This window comes from Plasmodium sp. gorilla clade G2, assembly GCF_900097015.1.
Source record: "Plasmodium sp. gorilla clade G2 genome assembly, chromosome: 12".
Classification (NCBI taxonomy): Eukaryota; Apicomplexa; class Aconoidasida; order Haemosporida; family Plasmodiidae; genus Plasmodium; species Plasmodium adleri (nom. inval.).
Genome location: NC_041704.1, coordinates 217,501 through 237,924, shown reverse-complemented (window position 1 = coordinate 237,924; position 20,424 = coordinate 217,501). Strand labels below are relative to the sequence as shown.

General features: G+C 17.2%; 5 protein-coding genes across 5 annotated transcripts; 3 read left to right on the top strand and 2 right to left on the bottom strand.

The window, feature by feature from the left end:
* Positions 1 to 4,667: 4,667 nt before the first annotated feature.
* PADL01_1205800 (conserved Plasmodium protein, unknown function) lies at positions 4,668 to 7,883 on the top strand (the record flags this gene model as incomplete). The annotated part of the gene is made up of 1 exon (XM_028683007.1): positions 4,668 to 7,883. The coding sequence occupies one exon, from the start codon at positions 4,668 to 4,670 to the stop codon at positions 7,881 to 7,883; it is 3,216 nt and encodes a 1,071-aa protein (XP_028539227.1).
* Positions 7,884 to 8,807: 924 nt separating this feature from the next.
* Positions 8,808 to 9,755, bottom strand: PADL01_1205700 (conserved Plasmodium protein, unknown function; the record flags this gene model as incomplete). Its single annotated transcript, XM_028683006.1, has 1 exon — positions 8,808 to 9,755. One exon carries the CDS (start codon positions 9,753 to 9,755, stop codon positions 8,808 to 8,810), a length of 948 nt encoding a protein of 315 aa, XP_028539226.1.
* A 3,248-nt stretch (positions 9,756 to 13,003) lies between these two features.
* On the top strand, positions 13,004 to 13,999 carry PADL01_1205600 (HAD domain ookinete protein, putative; the record flags this gene model as incomplete). Its single annotated transcript, XM_028683005.1, has 1 exon — positions 13,004 to 13,999. One exon carries the CDS (start codon positions 13,004 to 13,006, stop codon positions 13,997 to 13,999), a length of 996 nt encoding a protein of 331 aa, XP_028539225.1.
* Positions 14,000 to 14,988: 989 nt separating this feature from the next.
* PADL01_1205500 (O-phosphoseryl-tRNA(Sec) selenium transferase, putative) lies at positions 14,989 to 17,210 on the top strand (the record flags this gene model as incomplete). The annotated part of the gene is made up of 5 exons (XM_028683002.1): positions 14,989 to 15,081; positions 15,206 to 15,237; positions 15,376 to 15,462; positions 15,566 to 15,667; positions 15,779 to 17,210. The coding sequence occupies 5 exons, from the start codon at positions 14,989 to 14,991 to the stop codon at positions 17,208 to 17,210; spliced, it is 1,746 nt and encodes a 581-aa protein (XP_028539224.1).
* A 520-nt stretch (positions 17,211 to 17,730) lies between these two features.
* PADL01_1205400 (conserved Plasmodium protein, unknown function) lies at positions 17,731 to 20,344 on the bottom strand (the record flags this gene model as incomplete). The annotated part of the gene is made up of 3 exons (XM_028683001.1): positions 17,731 to 18,043; positions 18,150 to 18,317; positions 18,396 to 20,344. The coding sequence occupies 3 exons, from the start codon at positions 20,342 to 20,344 to the stop codon at positions 17,731 to 17,733; spliced, it is 2,430 nt and encodes an 809-aa protein (XP_028539223.1).
* Between the last annotated feature and the right edge of the window lie 80 nt (positions 20,345 to 20,424).

The window sequence follows — 20,424 nt, the reverse complement described above, 5'->3', positions numbered from 1 at the left end:
ATAAAAATAATAATAAATGAAATACAAATATATATTTATATTTATACCAATTAAAATAAATAATTATCAAATGTATATTAAAACAAAAATTATTAAAGCTTATTAAAAAGAAAGAAAAAAAAAAAAAAAAAAACTCAACATATCATATTTTTCTCTTTCTCTTTTTTGGTTATTCTTATTAAATCTTAATATAGAAAGAAATATAATATTTCATTTATATGTAATATAATAATTCATAGAGAAAAATATATCACATATGCAATATATATGTATATATATATATTTATATCATATAATTAAAATGTATAAAAATACACTTAAAAAAAAGAAAAAAAAATGTAAGGGATGAGCACAAAAAAGTATAAAGTCATATATATATAAATATATATATATATATATATATGTATATATATAGAACGAAAATATATAATTATAATATATTTATACAATATATTTATATACTTGCAATAATTTTACAAAATAATCACGTTCTTTTTAATAGTATATTAATATATAATATATATATTATATAATACAGTTTTTTTATATATAAATAAATATATCAAAATAATATATATATTATATATATTTTATTTCACATGAATAATTTTCTTACTACAAAAACTTTTAACATGTTGTATGTGATTTTTCATATACATGGGGAAAAAAAAAAAATATATTTTTTTTTTCTTTTATACATTAATATTTTTTTTTTATATTTTAATTTTTTTATACTTATATATTTTTAAAATTGTTTATTTTAATTAATGAGATATTTTTAATACATTATAAATATAAAATATGTATGTTATAATATATATATTTATATAAATATGTATTAAAAAAAAAAAAAAAAAAAAATGTTTATACAGCTATATATAAAATTATAGGGATTTTCTTTTTTCGTTTTTTTTTTAAGAAATATTTATTACATATGTATTAAAGAAATATATACATATATAAGATATACTTACTATAACATATATACATATATTATATATATATAATATATATATTTATATATGTATAATAATAATAATAAACATTTTATAATAATCTATATAAATAATGTTAATAAATAATATAGGCAATAACTGTAATAATATATCATTCTTAAAAAAATGTAGAACAAAAAAAAAAAAAATATAAAGAAAGAATTTAGAAGGCATGCACTTAAACATGCATATAATAAATATAAAATATATTATATATATAATATATATATATGTAATTTATTTTATAAATAAATGAAATACATATAAATAAAAAAAAAAAGAAAAACTTTTTATACAATTTTTACATCACATCTTTATTATATTTTATATATATATAAAATATATTTTTTTTTATTACATTTTTTTTTTTTTTTTTTTTATAAAAACTAAAATACTTTTTACAAAAAAAAAAAAAAAAATTTTTTTTTTTATAAAAGCTTTTATACCAATAAATATTGAATTATAAATATATAATTACTTTATTTCTAAATAATTTTTATATTATTTTATTTGTATGTTTTTTTTTTGGAGTTTTTTATATATTTCACATTATAAGAAAAAATAATATATTTATTATTTTATTGGTTTTTTCTTTTTTCTTTTTTTTTTTTTTTTTGTATGAGTATATAAAAAATTAAGAATGGCTTGTTGCAAATTTTGATTTTATTTTATATATCTCATCATATTTTATATTGGATATTTATATAAATAAAATTATAAAAATATAAAAAGATACTTATTATATGGATTATCTTTCTTTTGTTAAAAATTTGTGATAAGTATTTTTTTTGTTTGTTTTTTTTTTTTAAATTTAACAATTTTTGGTTAGTATATATTTTTATATATATATTTAAAAATAAAAAATATAGAAAATTGTTATAAATAAATAAAAGCTATACTTTTTTTAAAGTATATTAAGTTTTATATATGGCATGAAAGAAAAAAAAGAAAAATATAATAACATATATATAATAATATATATATTATATATTTATTGTATGTTTTATATTTTTCAGTTGGTTAGTATTTATATAAATATGGAATAAAATAAAAAAATTGTTGAAAAATATGGTACATATATTAATTAATAAAAATAAAAATATATATATATATATATATATGAATTTTAATATAAGAATATATAATTATCTTGTAGAATATAATTTTTTTCTATGATGATAAAATAAAATAAAGTTATATGAAATTGGTTTTTACATATATATAAACGAATAATAAAATATTCACGTATATATAATTGTGAAATAAGTTATGCCCCATATGTTATTTGATTTTTATATTAATTAAATTTAATATAAAAGCTTTAAATATAGATACTAAAAAGTTAACACATAATAACATACTATATATATATATATATATATATATATATAAATGTATTAATATTTATGTATAATATAATATATGCTTGATTTTTTGTTGTTTCATTTTCTTTTTCCTTTTTTTTTTCTTTCGGTTGTATTACATTTTTAAATGATGTATACATTAAAATTAGGAATGAGAACTTAAAATTTAGAACCTTTTTATATGAAGGGAATTTTTTTTATTAAATATAAGAAAATAAAAACAATATAAGATTATATATTTATATGTGTACCAATTTTTTTAATTTAATCACATTCGCAAGGTTACTCTCATATAATTAACAACTTATTTCGAAATATGTTAATAAAAAGGAAATATATATATATATATATATATATATATATATATATATATAATATATGTATATATTTATTTATTTTTATCCTTGTTGCTCCTATAATTAAATATGAATCCTATGGATATAGTTTTTGCTGCAACGATCATAAATATATAACATATATATATAACAAATGTTAAAAATATTTGTTTTCTTTTTTATTTTTTTTTAAGAATGATATAACTATTTATAAAGATAATTCTTTTTTTTAAAAGTAATATGTCATATATGATAAATAAATATATCATTTATTATGAACAAGGATAAATTAATTATTTATAAAAATAAAATAAAATGTATTTAACCATTGTATCATCATACAAATAATATATATATATTATATATGTATTTTTTTTTTTTTTTTTTTTTTTTTTTTTTTTTTTTGTAAAATATAATTATGACAAAATGGGAGGTTTGAAAAAATTTTAAAATTTCCAAAAAAAAAAAAATAAATATACATCCATAAAAATATAAAAAAATAAACAATTTTTTTTCCTTTTTGTGTCTTGGTTATATATATAATATAAACTATATGTATATAAATATATATATATTCACTTATATATATATATATAATATAGTATATATATTTTTTGTTTAATATTAATATGTACATTTTATGTTTTACATATTATTATATATTTTTACATTTTTTGTACATTTATACATATATTTTTATATATAAAAAAAGAAAATTTCAAATGTTTTTATTTTTTTTTTTTTTTTTTTTTGGTTTTTAAATTATAAAATTACTTATAACATGAAATATATAATTTGTTTCTCCTTTTAAATAAAACAATTAAATTATAAAAATTGTAACAAATAATCTCCATTCTGTAAAATAAATATTATATATATATATATATATATATATATATATATATATATATGTATATTATTTTTTCATATGACATATTTCGAAAATTTTAAATATATGTATATAATATATTATATATATAAATATTACAAAATTTATTATTTCCCCCCTTTCATGTAACATTATATATAATTTTTTTTTTTTTTTTGGTAAATTGGTATGTTTTAAAAATATAATATATATATATTATTTATTATTTACGTTTCTCTTTTTTTTAATTCTTTAATAAAATATATATATATATATATATATATATATAATTTTATGAAATGATAAAGTTAAAAAATTAAATAAATATATAGAGAAGAAACTATAAATCAATACTTTCTTTTATTATTATTATTATTATTATTATCGTTCTTTTCTCGTCATATAAAACATAATATATATATATATATACATATGTATGTATATTTATGTTTTTCTTTTATTTTTTCATGTCATATTTTAAATAACTTTTATATGATAAATATATTGTATATATAAATATTTATATATATATATATATATATATTCATTTTTAATTTGTTTTTCTGTTTTCTGTTTTGTGTTTTTTTTTTTTTTTAATTTTTTTCTTTTTTGTTTTTTCCTTAAATTAAGATATAACTCATTTGAACAGGAAATGTGTACCGTATCGTTTTTGTAATTTATGTTGTTTTATAAAACTTGTGATATTAAAAAAGTAAAAAAAAAAAAAAAAAAAAAAAAAATTGAATATATAAATGAATAAATAAGGACACCATGATATAATTGTTTATGTATAAATATATTTTTTTTATGTTTAGTTATATATTATGAAAATATGAGTAGCTAATTTATATATATATATATATAGTAATATTTTTATATAAGATCTATATAAATATATACTATGTATATATTATGTTTTGTATATGTGTATTATTAGTTCTATCATATTTTTATATTTATGTGTATTATATATAATACTCATTTGTAAGAATTATTTTTTATGAATTTAAATTTTTTTTAATTTTATTATTATAATTTTTTTTTTTTTTTTTTTTTTTTTTTTTTTTTTTTTTTTTTCTTCAATAAAAAAAACTAAAATGTAATTATGAATATAATAAACTACTTATACCAGAAAAGCAAAAATATATATAATAGAAATATAAATTTATATAATTATAATAATATAGAAAATGAAAATCTCATAAGTAATTTTGTTGATGTAACAAATAACAGTAACCTTTGTTACTCCAAGGAATCATCTTCACACAGTTCAATATTCATGAATAAAAATGATCACATATATAGGAATAAAAAGAATAAAAAAAAAAATAAAATAAAAAATAATAAGGACAAAAGTATTATTGATAATGACAGTATGAGTAATAATAGTAGTAGTAATAATTACTGTGGTGATTTTTATAATAATAATATTATGAATAATTATAACGATGTGATAGTAAAAAAAAAATATTATAAAGGAGATGAAACACATGTGTCTTATAATATAAATAAAAAAAAAGAAAAAAATAAAATGAAAGGAAAATATTATAATGACAATATAAGTGTAAATGTAAATATAAATATAAATAATTATGATATTAAATTAAAATATGATGATAAAAATAAATATAAAAATAATAATATAAAGAATAATTTGAATTCTACTAAATGTTCTAGTAATAATAATAATACATATGACAATCAAGGGGAAAAAAATAATGTATACGAATTTAATATTGATAATATTGGATTCGATTCAAAAGTATATAAAAATAGATGTGATGGTGTATGTGTATTAAATGATAATATATATATTTTTGATAAAATAAAAAAATGTATATATTTGTATACACCATATAATAATGTATGGTATATCTTTTTAAATATATATGAAGAAATGTCTTTAAGAAAGAATACACTTTTGTCTATATCAAATTGTGATATTAAAAATGATTTAAATGAAAATATAAATAAATCATATTATAAATATCATAATAATATTTCATTTATTAATTATACTGACATGGTCTATCTAAACAATTCTTTATTTATTATAAGCAGTAATGCTCATTTTATGAATATATGTAAAATTAATGTGTATAATATGAATACGCTTTTTTCAACTATAGTTGTAGATACATTTAATGATGAAATGAATAATTTTCAAACTTTCTTTAATTTAATTAAAAGGAATAGTGATGTCAACAGTGATAAGACAACAATGAATAAAAAAAAAGATACCAAAAAGGAAAAAAAAGAATTGGATATATTTGATGATAAGAAAATATATAAATGTGATAATAATGATACTGATAATTATAATGATAATAATAATGATAATAATTGTAATGTTCATAATAATAATAAGAGGAACGACTTTAAGAACAAACATAAAAACATTGATAATTATACGAATAACTGTTTTACTTGTGATGATCATAAAAATATATCAAACGATATATCATGTGATGATTATAAGAATATACAAAATGATTTATGTTTTGATAAGAATGGTGGGTCAAATAATTTTTATGACCAAATTGGATATAACAATAATAATATATCAAAAAATGAATCAAGGGATTTACATGAAGACATAAAAAAAATGAATCAAGATAAATGCACAGAGAGTAGCCAATTTTATTTTAATAGCAAAAGTGAATATAATAATAATTATGAAGAATATGTCAATGGTATGTCCGAAATTTATGAATTTTTACAAAATGAAAAAAATAACTTTTTCAAAAAAAAGAAACGAATTATAAAAGCTCGAGATTATTTTTCAATTTGTAGTGTTAATGAAGATTGTTATTCATTAATTTATTTATTTGGAGGTAAAGGGAATACAATTAAAAATAAAGATGAATATATAGATGTTATTTATAATGATTTATATTTATACGATTTTTATAATAACAAATGGGTAGAATTATATCCATTTAAACAAAATGAGAAAAATAAAAAAAATATTAATTTTGAACTAATTAATGATAATAGTCTAATAGATGATATACATATAAAAAAAAGAAACGATAACTTATTATTAGATATAGACAAAAATTTAAATACATGTAATGAAAAAAAATCATATTCTGATGATATATGTGATGACATTTTTGATGAACAAAAGAATTATGATGACTTTTCATTATTCTCATGTAATAATATTTTGCCCAATAATTGTGAAGAAAATAATGATTCTCCAAATGTGCCTAATAAAGGATTAGGAAAAAATACATATGACCAAATAACAACAACTGTAGGTACTATTGGAACAATTAGTAGCACAAATTTTGGTAATGATATTGTTGAAAGTGTAGGTGAAGTGACAGACGTCAGAGGATCTTTTGATAATGTAATTTGTTCTTCTTCAACAACAAATATAAAAAATAATGAACAGAATAAGGATAATAATTATGAGATGGATCACCACATGGATAGTTTGTTGAATAATTCTATTAATAATAATAATAATAATATTAATAATTATCCTACTGAAGATGTGTATAATCTCATTTGTGACTCTTCAGATAACCTAGATTTTAAACATATTAATAATAACAAATGTGAGAAAAGTGATATAAATATGTATCCAAATGATACATATAATAAGAATCATAATAAATGTAATATTTTAACAAATGAAAAAACAAATATTTATCATGAAAGGAATGATTTTCTATGTTTTAATTGTTTAAATAATAAAAAGTGCACATATATTTGTGATATAATAAAAAATGACATAAAAATAAAAAGTATAGAATGGTTAAGTAAAAGAGCTGGTCATTCCTGTGTATATTATAAAAGCAATTTATATATTTTTGGAGGTATAGATTTTTATAGCTTTAACAGTAATAAAATCAATTTAAATTTTTGTAATAATTTATTTATATATAATATAGAAACGAATAAATGTTTTGAAATTATTGGGAAAGGAGAAATACCAGAAAAGAGATATAGACATAGTTGTGTTCTAATTAATGATTATATGTTTATAATAGGTGGTGAATGTAAAAATTCGTCCTTACCAAAATATGATATTTATTTTTATGATTTTTCAAATTCAGTATGGACAGAAATTCTTATCAATTCCAAAATTGGATCAAACTCTTTATATAAAACCGTATGGTTAGAAAATTTTGGATCCATTTATTTGTTTGGATCATCTATAATAAGGTTAACGAAAAAGGATTTCCAGTATTTACCATATAATAAAAAGAAAAAGAAACAACAAGGCATTCATACAAATAAAAAGGATTATAGTGCTAAAAATTATTTTTTAAGTAAATCAACATTTGTTAAGAAAACGGATATATTATAATAATATAATAAAATTATATAAAAAATTTTTTTTTTATTTTTATATAGTTTTAAAACACAATTGACATAATACAAAAATATGTTTATATAAATAAATAAATAAATAAATATATATATATATATATATATATATATATATGTAGTTTTTTTTTAAATTTTGTGTACAAAATAACTATTTTGAATATTCTTTTTTTTTTTTTTATTTTATTTTTAATAAAAAAAAAGAAAAAACTAAACACAAATATGCTTAAATTATTTCATACATACAATATATATATATATATATATATATATTATATATTTATCATTTATGATGAGACTTTAATTTATTTTTATGTTGTTTTTATTGTTTTATTTTATTTTATTTTTTTAATTTTTATATATAGTTCAATATGGTCTATTTTAAATTTTCCATTTTTTTTTTTTTATCTAACTTTTTTTAATATGATCAAAAATTTATGAACGATCATAATTTTTTTTTTTTTTTTTGGCTAGCTATATTGGAATTTTATAAAATGGAAGATTTTTTTTTTTTTTTTTTTTTTTTTTTTTTTTGTATTGTCTTATTTATATATGAATATTAATAAGGATTATTATGTCTTTATATTCAAATATTTTCTATTATTTCATTTTATTTATTTTAGGTTAACACATATGGATAATATATATATTTATACCATATGGTGATTATTAATGTAATCATTTTTACAATATACACGATAATTTTGAATATGATTAATAATAAATGGTTTATATGACGTGATATACATATTTTTATATAGTCTATAAGAATTTAAAAAAAAAAATTAATAATTACAAAAAAAAAAGTAGTGAATAAATAAATTGATAAAATTTTATAAAAAATTACAATAAAAAAAAATATAAATCCAAATATATATATATATATATATATATATATGTGATATCATTTTTTTGATTCGTACATATGAATTGTACTGAGATCAATTTTCTTTTTGAATGTAAACCAATCAACTGATTCTTCTTGTTCTTTTTGTTCCTTTTTAAAGAATGAGAACAGTCCTTTCGGTTTTTCATTATTTTTATGTTTATTATTTTTCATCCAATTATTAAATGTTCTTAAAATATCATATACTGTTATATATTCTTTACCATCCGAGAAACAGTAAAAACAACTTTTCAAAAGATTGTCATTTATTTCTTGATACTGCATATAATTTTCCACTTTTTTTCTTATTGTTGGTGAGTCCATATTTTTATTCAAGCCTTTTTCAAATAAAAAGATATTATAAGTTGGAAAGATTGAATCCTTTGGCCATTTGAATTTTAATTTAAATAATGAGTTTTTAAAATCATTAAAGTTCATTTTTCCACATTTTAAAAAATGATGAAACCAATAAATTTTATTGTAATCATTTGTACTTTTACTTTTTAAAAAGAAAAAAATTTTTTTAAATAAGTTATTGTTTTCTTTAACTTTTTCATCTTGTTCATTTATATTTATATTGATATTCAGAGATTCATATTTGGAATGCTCAGCTAATCTTCCATACACTTTAATTATATCTAAAATATCATAATTTAATATAGGGTTGTAGGTATTATATACTGGTTCATTATTATAATATTTTGAATATATACTATGATTATCTTTTTTTAAATAATTTATTTTTCTTTGATTAATATGTAAAAAAGGTGTTGTTTTAATATAAGTAGCATAAAACATATTATTTTTTGATTGCCTTAAGGAATTCAATAATAATGTTTTATTATAACTATTAATTATTTTATGATTCCATGGTATATGCATTTTCTTCATTTTTATTGAGCTCACAAATATACTGTTGATGAATATAAACAAAAAGAGAAGAATACATTGATATTTCAGAAGCATACTTAAAAGGAAAATAATAAAAAGAGAAAAATAAATCAAGGACTTGAAATTATTTTTAACATATATAAATACATATATATTAAATGTTTAAAAATACACATATATATATATATTATTATATGTCATTTATTATAAACATTATGATGCCCCATATTTAAATTTTCTTATTTCTATTTTTTTTATATGAATTAATTATATTAATTATATTATGTATTATTTTTGCGCCTAAACATATATCAGAATATATCTTTTTTCTTTTTTTCTCTTTCTTTTTTTACTTATATCATGTTACATACATAAAAGATAATAAACATATAAGGTTACATAAAATATATATTAAGAAACAAAATGAAAAAATATGCTTAATTATATATATATATATATTTTTATTTTCTCAAATGTATAAGTGTATAATTGATTATGAACAAATATAAATATTTAAAGGTTGGGAAATATTGATTGGTACATAAGAGTTTCAGGATTGTACACATATATATATATATATATATATATATATATATATATATATTTAGCATATATTTTTTAAATATTGTTTTTTATTTTATTTTTTGAAGCTTGAATGTATATGAAAAATTATTATATAATATTCTAATTCTTTAAATCGATTTCATCATATAATTTTGATTTATTAGGTTAACTGTAAGAAGTAATATTATATATATTACATTCCTTTTTTATTATTTGTTCCAGAGAAAAATAAATAAATTTGATAACATTTAAAAAAAACATTCTTAAGTATTTACATTATATATTGTTGTGTTATAATATAATAATAAAAGTTGTGTATGCAACACATGCCTTTTTTTTTTTTATTCTTAAATGAAGCGTTTATATCATTACGAATAAGAAAAAAAATATATATTCTTAATTAAATTGTTCAAGTACCATTTTTTTTATTAACATAACCTATTTTATTATGCAACTATATATAATAAAAATATATATATATTTTTTTATTAGAAATATGTAATATATATATATATATATATATATATATATATTTATATTTGATGTTTCAATTTTTTTTTTAACGTTTTAAGGAAACACATTTAATAATATTTATAATTTCTTATATTTAATTATATGTGTAAAAAATAATATGCATTAGAAGCTATATTTTTTAAAAAAATGAAATTTTAGAAAATACATAAAATTTTATTTTGTTATTCTTAGAATATATCAATATCATTTTGTTTGTTTTTTTGAAAAATTCTTTATATTAATAAAAAAAAATATATATATGTAATAAAAATGAATTAGCTTTTACGATAAATATAAATGCATATATATATCTATATTCATATATTTTTTATAAGTGAAAGAATAAAATATTTATTCTGTCTACATCATAATATTTATAACAACATTTCATTTATATTTCTTTAATATAAAAAAAAAGAATGTATATAATTTTATATATTTTTTATATATATTTTATATGTGTGCACTATATAAATATATATATATTTTTATTTTGTGTTGTTTTCATTAATACATATAAAAATAAAATTTGAATTTTTTTTTTGTTTAAATATATTTTCTATCATTTAAATATTTACTTTTTTCAATTATAATATTCCAAATAAAATAAATGTCCTATTAATATATATATATATATATATATATATATATATATATATATGTATGTATTTATTTATTTATTTATTAAAAACAAAACAAGTGAAAAATAAAATTGAATGTAGTTTTATTTTTATTATTTTTTTTTTTCATTAGGAATATATAAATATATAAAATTTGTTTAATATTATTATCCAACACATTTTTGAAATTTTGTATTTTTTGAAAAGGTATTATATATATATATATATATGTATATAAAAAAATAGTATATCTTTGTTTTATATATTATTTTTCTTTTTTTTTTTTTTTTTAGACACAATAAATTCGTGTATATAAACTTATATTTTTTTTAATTATAAATGTTATACAATAAAATATTACTTGTATAATTATTTATGTATTATATTATATATATGTATGTTTATATTTTGTAAAAAAAACAGAAAGACAAAAAAAAAAAAAAAAAAAAAAAAAAACAACCAACCAACTGTTTAATATTATTAATATGTATATGTTTATATAATTGAATTATAAATAACAAACAGCTATTTTCTAATTATTTATTTAATATATATATATATATATATTTTTTTTTATTTTGTTTTTAGTATTTATTTTTATATATCAATATATCTGTTTATATATATATATAATTAGAAAATTAAAAACAACCATTTTTATTTTTAAGTTATACCTATTTTTTTTTTTTTTTTTTTTTTTTTTCTTTATTTGAAGCTTTAACATAAATATTTAAGTTTTGCTTACTTGATCTCGTTATTCATAAAGGAAAAAAATTAACCATATATATAATATATATATATATATATATATATATATATATATATTTATATTTATATATATTATCCATATTTACCTTCGGGTATATAAATATTTATTATATTCTTGCGATCCCCGTCTTATTCTCGTTCCTGTATCTGTTTTGTTTTGTTTTTTCTTTTTATTTTTCATTTTTTTTTTTTTTTTTATTTTCTGTTATTATTTTCTTTATGTTTTTTTCTTGTTGCTATTTTTCATTTTGATATGAATTTTTTTTTAACTTTATTTTGACCTTAAATATTATTGACGTTTCATTTGTAAATTTCTTAATTTTTTTTCTTTTTATTTAATTTATAACAAAAAAAAAAAAAAAAAAAAGGGAAGAATGTTCCTACACATATATATATTTATTTGTTAAAATTTTTTTACTTTTTTTTTTTTTTTTTTGTTACTTCATAAGTGAGCTATTTATATTTACATGTAATATATTTTTTAATTAAATATGAAAAGTATATTAAGCTTTTTTTAAAATCATTAGAACATATATATATATATATATATATACATATTTATATATGTATATTTTTTTTTTTTTTTTTTTTTGGTATATTATACTATTAAGAGTGTAAATACATAATTATATTAAGTTCGCATAAAAAAATTTGTTAAGTGAAAAGATATAACTTGTAAGTCTATTTAATATATATATATATATATATATTAACTATTTAGGATAAATTAAAAAGTGCAAGAAGACAAATTCTTTTTTTATTTTATCTAATTATATATTTATCATATATATATATTTTTATATTTTTCCTTTCAAAAATTGTGTTATTTTATTTAAAAAAAATTGTATATTATAAAAAATGGATAGAATGAAATGTGTCTACCCCCATGGAAGTACAATAAGTCGCAAGAATTATATAAAAGATATGTCTATGAATGGAATGAGAAATTTAGAAAATGATAATTCTCATAATATTTATTCAAATATAAATAAACATGAAGAAGGTATTATAAGAAAAGTTCAAGATATAGGAAATCGTCCAGTGCATCACAATGGGTGTGTAATAAAAGCAACAAATAATAAATGTATTAATAATAATAATATTAATAGTAGTAGTAGTAGTAGTAGTTATGGTATTAATAATAATGTATTATATAATAAACCTTTTATATATAAAAAATTGATAGTTTTTGATTATGATGATACTATATTACCAACAAGTTGGATAACATCAAAAATGAAGTTAAGTTTATATGACACTATACCTCCATATATTAATGAACTATTTAATAAATTAAGTGAAGTAGTTATTAACACATTAAATTTATGTTCAACTCAAGGGAAATTAGTTATTGTTACTAATGCAAGTTTAGAATGGCTAATAAATTCTGCAAAAAAATATATTCCTATGGTTTGGTCTTTTATTTTGCATAAAAATATTCGAATAATATCAGCAAGAGATACTTTAATTAATTCTTTAATTGATCCTAAAGATTGGAAAAAAGTTATTTTTCATCAAATTATTAATGAAATTTTAGCTCCATATTTATATAATACTTCTTTTATCTGTTTTATTTATTCAGTAGGAGATGGAAATGATGAAAGAAATGCTTGTTTCTTTATTTCACAATTAAATCAATATTCTTCATGTATTTTTAAATCATTGAAATTCTTATCCGAACCTACTTGTCAAAAACTTATAGCTGAACATGAACTCTTTTATTACTTTTTTAATAGTACTAATCTTAATGCATCAAACCATCACAATAACCAAGCAAATAATATCAATATTAATAATAATATGTCTATTAATAGTCTTATGTATAAAAATTATAATTCTATTAAGAATGTATAATAGAACAACAAGAATCGCAAAGAAAAAAAAGAAAAAAAAAAAAAAAAAAAAAAAAAAGGAAATTCTAGAAATAATATATATCATACATGCATTCGATATGTACATAATATATATATATATATATATATATGTATGTATGTATGTTTGATTTTGTCTGATAGAACAGGATGATCTTTTAAAATATTCAAGTCAATATTACAAAAACTTATAAATATTTATGAGCTGCAGCCGATACATATATATATTATATATATATATATATATATATATAGCAACATTTGCTTTTTTTTTGTTCTATATATTCTTTCGTTAAAGTTTTGTTTTAATTTTTTTTTTTAGTAATTTTTTATCTCCTTATTTTTTTAAGTATTATATATATATATATATATACCATACATTTACAGAGGAAATCAAAATTTATTAATATATATATATATATATATATATATATTTATGTATATAAATTTTCCTATTATTTTTTGTTTTTTTTTTTATATTTATCTTTTTCATTCTTTAATTAGAGTAATGCTTTTTCTATTTCCTTATAGATTTTTATTTTTATTTTTTTTTTTACTCCTTTGTTGTAACTTAATTATTATTATATATTTTTATCGTAATAAATTTTATTACTATTTTATATATCTATAGTATAAATAACTGCAACATTTAATTAAGCGCAGCTACTTAAAAATATTATATGTTTTATATATAGATAATATAATATATAATATATAAACCAGAAAAAAAAAAAAAAAAAAAAAATTAACAACTGTATAAAAAGTATGTAATAATATATAAATTTTTTATGACATCAAAAAATTACAAAGCTGATTTTTATGAAATAATTGTTTTTTTATAAGAATATTAATTTTTTTTTTTTTTTTCTGAAGTAAAACCTTGTTGCTCCTTACATTTTATGTAGAACTTATAATAAAGGAATAATATGACATAAATATATGACCGTTATGATTTAATAATAAAGATAAATTATGAATAATACTAAGGAAAATTTGTGTGACAATAATAAGGCTCCCAAAGGGGGTATGAAAACATCAAAAAAATATTCATTAATATCAAATCAGGTACCGATTAAAATAAATAATATATATATATATATATATATATATATATATATATGTATGTATATATTTGTATATATAAAATATTTAACATTCTGAAATTTTTATTTTATCGTATTTACAATAGACATTAAATCAAAAGGAAAATACCATATGGAAGTAAATTAAATAAAAATAAGAGAAATAAAATTATGAAACACGTATAAATATGATATGTTCTAATATGTACATCGATTTATTATAAAATAATATTAATATATATATGTATATATATATATTTTTTTTTTTTTCTTGAAGCATTGTGAACAATGGAAGACTTCCAAACTATGGCTTAAACGAAATTAGTGTTATGAATATTCTGCACCAAATATCGTCACAAAATCTGTAAAAAAAAAAAATAAAATAAAATAAAAAAAATAAACATATATATTATATTACACTATCATTTGCTCATTACTTTTTATATAAAATATGTACCATTTTATAGATGTAACAGTGAAAAAAATGTAAAAATTGGAGAAAGGGAAAATCGAATATATAGTTCCATAGTTAGGAGTAAATATATTGGATTTGGACACGGAATAGGAAGGTTAAAAAAAATAAAAATATATGTGTACCTTATATTAATGTGTGCAGGTAGCTAAATATGTATAATTTATTTTAATTTATTTTATTTTTTTTTTCTTTTTTGTATGAACAGGTCAGGTAATTTGGATGATGTCCAGCCAAAAAGTGCAGGAAATAGTATACTAGCCAAATTGACAACCAGTTTTGTAAAAGATTTAATCCGAAGTTTTGGTATAAAGAGTTGTGAGGATGTTTATATATTACCATATGCAACAGGAATGTGTCTGAGTACATGTTTATTATATTTAAAACAGATTAGGGAACATAGCCAATATGTAATAATATCACGAATAGATCACAAAACGTGTTATAAGTGTATATCGTTTTGTAATTTGAAATATTTTGTAGTGGATATGATATATAAGAATGAGGAATTATTTACAGATTTGGAAGGAATAGAGAAATTATTGGAAGAGCATAAGGAGAAAATATGTTGTGTTATGTCAACTACTTCTGTGTATGCTCCACGAAATTCAGATGATATAATAAAAATAGCTCATATTTGTAAAAAGTATAATACTCCTCATATAATAAATAATGCATTCGGTCTTCAATGTACTTATATATGTAAAGAGATTCAGAAATGTTTTGAATCTCAAGGGAGAGTTGATTTTGTTGTGCAAAGTTGTGATAAAAATTTTCTTGTTCCAGTAAATGGAGGTATAGTTTTTTCTTCTAATAGAGAGCATATGAAATTGTTAAAGAAGTCATATCCTGGAAGGACTCCTGTGAATGCATATTTAGATTTATTTATTACTTTATTAGAGATGGGAAAGGATAAGATTATGAATCTACGTAAAGAAAGGGTAGAGAATTTTAATTGGTTCAAAGAAAAAATAGAATTATTATGTTTAAAATATAATTTAGAACTAATAAAAACTAGTAAAAATTTTATATCAATGGCCATAAATTTGAATCATATGTATACATATTGTAACACGGATAATCCAAAGGTTATTAATATGCTTGGATCTATGCTTTTTTATAGAAATGTTACGGGCCACCGTGTTATATGTTCTCCATTGTTAAATAGGAACTATTTATTAAATAAGGCTAGGGAAAAATTTATCAACATATTAACAAATGTAAAGGAAAATGAACAAATCATGATTCATTCGGAAGAATATAATTTGGAAAATGTTAAATTTGATTTAAATAAAAAACATGTGGATGAACATGACGATATGTTACCCTACAATATTGATGAAGGTAAAAACGTAGATAATGATATATTACAAAATAAAATTAATATAATAAAACCATATGAAAAAGAGATAGAAGAAGAATTTGATAAATTAAATGAACCAAATACTATTGTTATAGGAAATCACAAATTTCAAAATTTTGGTTCAAGTTATAATTCTTATCCATATTCGTATATAGCTTTTTCATGTGTAGTAGGAATAGAAAGACCAGAGTTAGAAAATTTTGTTTCGAAATTGGATAATGCAATTGATTATTTTATAAAGTTCTTTAAAAAAAAGAAAGTAGAAGAATTAAAGTAAACTCAACAGTTTACTATATGATTATAGTAATGATAAATTATGACACATATAAATATTAACACATGTAATGAATTATATATATATATATATATATATATATATATATATATATTTATTTATATATTTATTTATTTACTTTTTGTGTGTTTTACTACCTAGTAGTTATTTTATTTTTATTTTTTTATGTTGTTTATTTTATATATTTTATATTTTTGTTTTTAATTTTTGAAACGAATCATATTAAAAATTATAATTTTACCAAAAGATAGTTTTTTATATTAAAAATTTTAATGAAAAAAAAAAAAAAAAAAAAAAAAAAAAAAAAATTAACAAAAAACAAGTATGATTAAAAAGAAAAGAAATTAACAAATAGTATATATTTATTTTTTTACAAAAAATTGGTATAGAAACAAAAAAAAAAAAAAAAAAAAAAAATACATATATATATATATATATATATATATATGTGGTGATTATATGGATATATATTTTCATACCATTATAGTATACCAATTAATGTTTAAAATGGTTTTATTATAATTTTTTGTATTTCAACAAAATTTGAGGGAATATCGTTTTGATCATATAGAATAGACTTTGGATATAGAAAAGCTATTCTACAATTATATTCACTTTTGAAGAAGAATATTTCACCAACAGGAATTGAAATATTGTAAATATTTTTATTATTTGAATTATTTATTTCTTCTTCTTTCCAAAAGAGGTACCATTTTTCTTTTTCTTTAATTTGTTGTGGTTCATTTATATTCTCATTATGATTATTGTGAGTTTTTTCGCATCTTAGCCCACTTCCAAAAAAGTCATCTGGGATGCTATAAAAAGAACATTAAATGTAAATAAAAATATAAATAAATATAAACATATATATAAATATAAATATATATATATATATTTTTATTTTTTCCATTGAATTATTACTCTTCATCGGTCATGGTTAGTGTTTCATACGAAATAGGGTCCATTTTTGTTTTTATATTTTGAAGAAATGGTTTTATCTTTTGAATATTATGACTTGAATAAATATTTCCTTTTCCAAAAGTGACTGTTACTTGTATCCGATTTAGGAGTTTATAGATAGTATCGCTTCTGCAAAAATGAAATGGATATATACATAAATATAAATATATATATATATCATACATATATATATTTTTTCCCCCTTACAGTAATATGTTTGATTCCGGTTTTTGTGATGAAATAAAATTTTGATTTAAAAAAAAATTTTCTGATGTCTTGTAAACTCTGTTTGTGTGTAAATCTTTCCACTTATATAATGAAGATTGATCAATTATTATATGTTTATGATGTATGATATTATCATATTTTAATATTCCTTTTGGATATATATTTTTATTTTCTATATTTTGTTCTAGGACTACAAGGAACGTTGGTTTTCTTAAACGAAAATTAGTATTAGTTATAAAGTATATAATACTTAGAAGAGCAAAAAATGTATTTACTAGAGACCATGTTTTTGTCTTTCTATGTTCACTTGGAGTAATGCAGAAAACAATAGAACCAATAATCCAAAGTATAGGGAACTTACAGATTAGACCCATAAAAAAAAGTATTTGAACACAACTAGGATCATCATTTTCATCATCAATCATATTAATATTATTATTATTATTATTATTTGTGTTTGTGTTTGTTGTATTTCTTGTAGGTACTGGTCTAGGACTATTTAATTGTGTATTAGCTTCTTCTACTCGTTCTAGCCAATACTTTTTTATTTTTTCTTTTATATTTGTAATATGTTCATTTATATATGACGATATCTTATTGAATATATTTTTAAAACTAAATCGTAATATATGTTGTATATTGTTTTCATAAAAATTACTGTAACCATAATTAATATGACTATTATTTATATTGTCATTTTGGATATTTTGGTTTGTTATATTATTATTAATAGGATGAAGAGAATTCAAACTACCATCCATAAAATTATTATTATTATTATTATTATTATTATTATTGTTATTATTATTGTTATTATTCCATAAAGAATTATTATTTTGTCCTTCTTCATACTCATTTATATTACATAAAAGATCATTTGGATTCAATTCACTTAAATTTATCATTTGTCTAGATAAATGTGTATTACTATTTATATTTTCTCTTGTATTATTATATAATACATCCATATTTCTATTTATGACGAATATCTCTTCGTTTGATTCTTCTTCTATATTATTATCCACATACGTACATGTATTATCATTTATATTATTATCATTATTATTGTTATTCGCATGAATAGTGTTCATATTATTTTCCATAATATTCAATTCACATATATCATTATCTACATCATTTTCATTCGTTATTGGAGTTCCTTTTTTATCAACAATAATTTTTTTTATCCTATAAAATACTTTTTTAAACATACCCATTTGATTATATGACTCCTCATTATTATTATCATCATCATTTTGATTAACTCTAGCTTCATTTAAATAAGTATTACTTTGATTAGTATCACTCGATTGAATTATAATATTATTTGGTAGATTCTCATCCATTTGAAATCCATGATTAATATTGAATTGTTTTTGATCATCTTGACAAAATATTTTATTTTTTTTGTTGTTAATGTTATTATGATTTATTTTTTTGTAATAATTTTGTTGGTTCTTCATATTATTTTCATATATGTCATCTTTTTTATTTTTAATATTTTCTTCATCTGTTTGGTTTTTTTTTTTTTTTTTTTTTTTTTTCTTCTTTTCTTTTTTCATTTTATAATTATTACTATAATTATTACTATTACTATTACTATTACTATTACTATTACTATTACTATTATTATTATTATTATTATTATTGATTAAATCTAAATATTCGGGGAGACTAATTATATGATCTTCTACATTTCTATCACTTAAACTATGTAAACAACTATTTTCTTTCCTATTACTTGTTGTATCTTCTGAATGGGTGTTATGGTTAATTGCTTGTTCTTCTTCCTGAGAATAATTTACTTCATTTATTAATGCATAGGCATTATTATTAATTATTTTTTTTTTTTTCTTTTTTTTCCTCTTCTCATCGTCCATGTATGTATTACTATCGTTCTCTTCTTCTGATCCGTCATTATAAGACATTTTTTAAAAAAAAAAATAAATAAAAACAAATAAAAATAAAAAAAATAATAATAAATTGTATGGACATAAATATATATATA